The sequence below is a fragment of the Bison bison genome, unplaced genomic scaffold, assembly GCF_000754665.1.
Source record: "Bison bison bison isolate TAMUID 2011002044 unplaced genomic scaffold, Bison_UMD1.0 scf7180017864302, whole genome shotgun sequence".
Classification (NCBI taxonomy): domain Eukaryota; kingdom Metazoa; phylum Chordata; class Mammalia; order Artiodactyla; family Bovidae; genus Bison; species Bison bison.
The window spans coordinates 359,741-360,622 of record NW_011494874.1 but is presented as its reverse complement, the minus strand read 5'-3'; the positions used below and the strand labels follow the sequence as shown (position 1 = coordinate 360,622).

The window sequence follows — 882 nt, the reverse complement described above, 5'->3', positions numbered from 1 at the left end:
CCCCGCGGGCACCCCGCCCAGGCCCCCCACACCCCATGCCGGGGCCCCAGCACCTGTGCACACTCCATGTCCCCGCAGGAGTGAGGCAGCCGCTCTCAGCAGGAGCTGCACGTCGGGGCTGGAGAGGTGGGTCCGTCTCTGCAGATCTGGTCCAGAAAGATGCAGGACCTCCTTCACTGACCTCAGTTTGGCTGAAATCACAGAACCGGTCACAGGACGTGGTCAGATGCGGTGCCCGTGGCAACAGTGATGCAGGGACAGCAGGTGACTGCCAGCTCTGGGGGCCCGGCGGGCAGTGGTTGGCCCAGTTGCTCCCTGAAGCTGCACAGACCCCTGGACGACAGGTCAGGGAGGAAGGGGCCTGTCCCCAGGGTGGGGAGCAGCGGCCCCCAGACACATCTGAGACAGGCCTGCATGTGCATCGCCAGGGAGGGGCCGCAGGAGGGGACTCAGACGAACATCCACTGCGCCCGCCTGTGGACGGCCAGGGAGTAAAGAGGGAGAGTCAGCTCGCTGGTGGCACTCTCAGGGGGTTACGGGGTGAGGCCCGAGGGTGGGTGTTTGGGAGGAAAGGGAGTAATTCTGAGCTTAGATCAGTGTATTATTTTTAAACTAGTAGGAAAAAAAAAAGGCTAACAATCCATCCAATCGGTTCAGAGAAAGGCAAAAAAGAGCGCACACACACAGGACAAATGCAACAGCATCAGGGCGCAGAGCCGGCCTTCTTGAGCGTCCTCGAGTGCACATGCTGCTCTGCTCGCTGTGGATCAGAGCGAAAGACGGGGCCTCCGGAGCCAGGAGCAGCCCAGCCCTGTCCACCGTCCACCAGTGCAGAGCGCCTGACCCCACAGCATCCTCACAAGCACAGGGGGCAGAGATGGA

The 882-nt window shown here is 62.0% G+C and overlaps 1 protein-coding gene across 1 annotated transcript in view; it reads right to left on the bottom strand.

Moving 5' to 3' along the window:
* Positions 1 to 882, bottom strand: part of XRCC3 (X-ray repair complementing defective repair in Chinese hamster cells 3) — an 8,315-nt gene that overhangs the window by 5,469 nt on the left and 1,964 nt on the right. Inside the window, exon 2 of the mRNA XM_010851316.1 lies at positions 53 to 191. Coding sequence (XP_010849618.1) covers positions 53 to 191 — 139 coding nt within the window. The remainder of the gene's footprint in view (positions 1 to 52; positions 192 to 882) is intronic.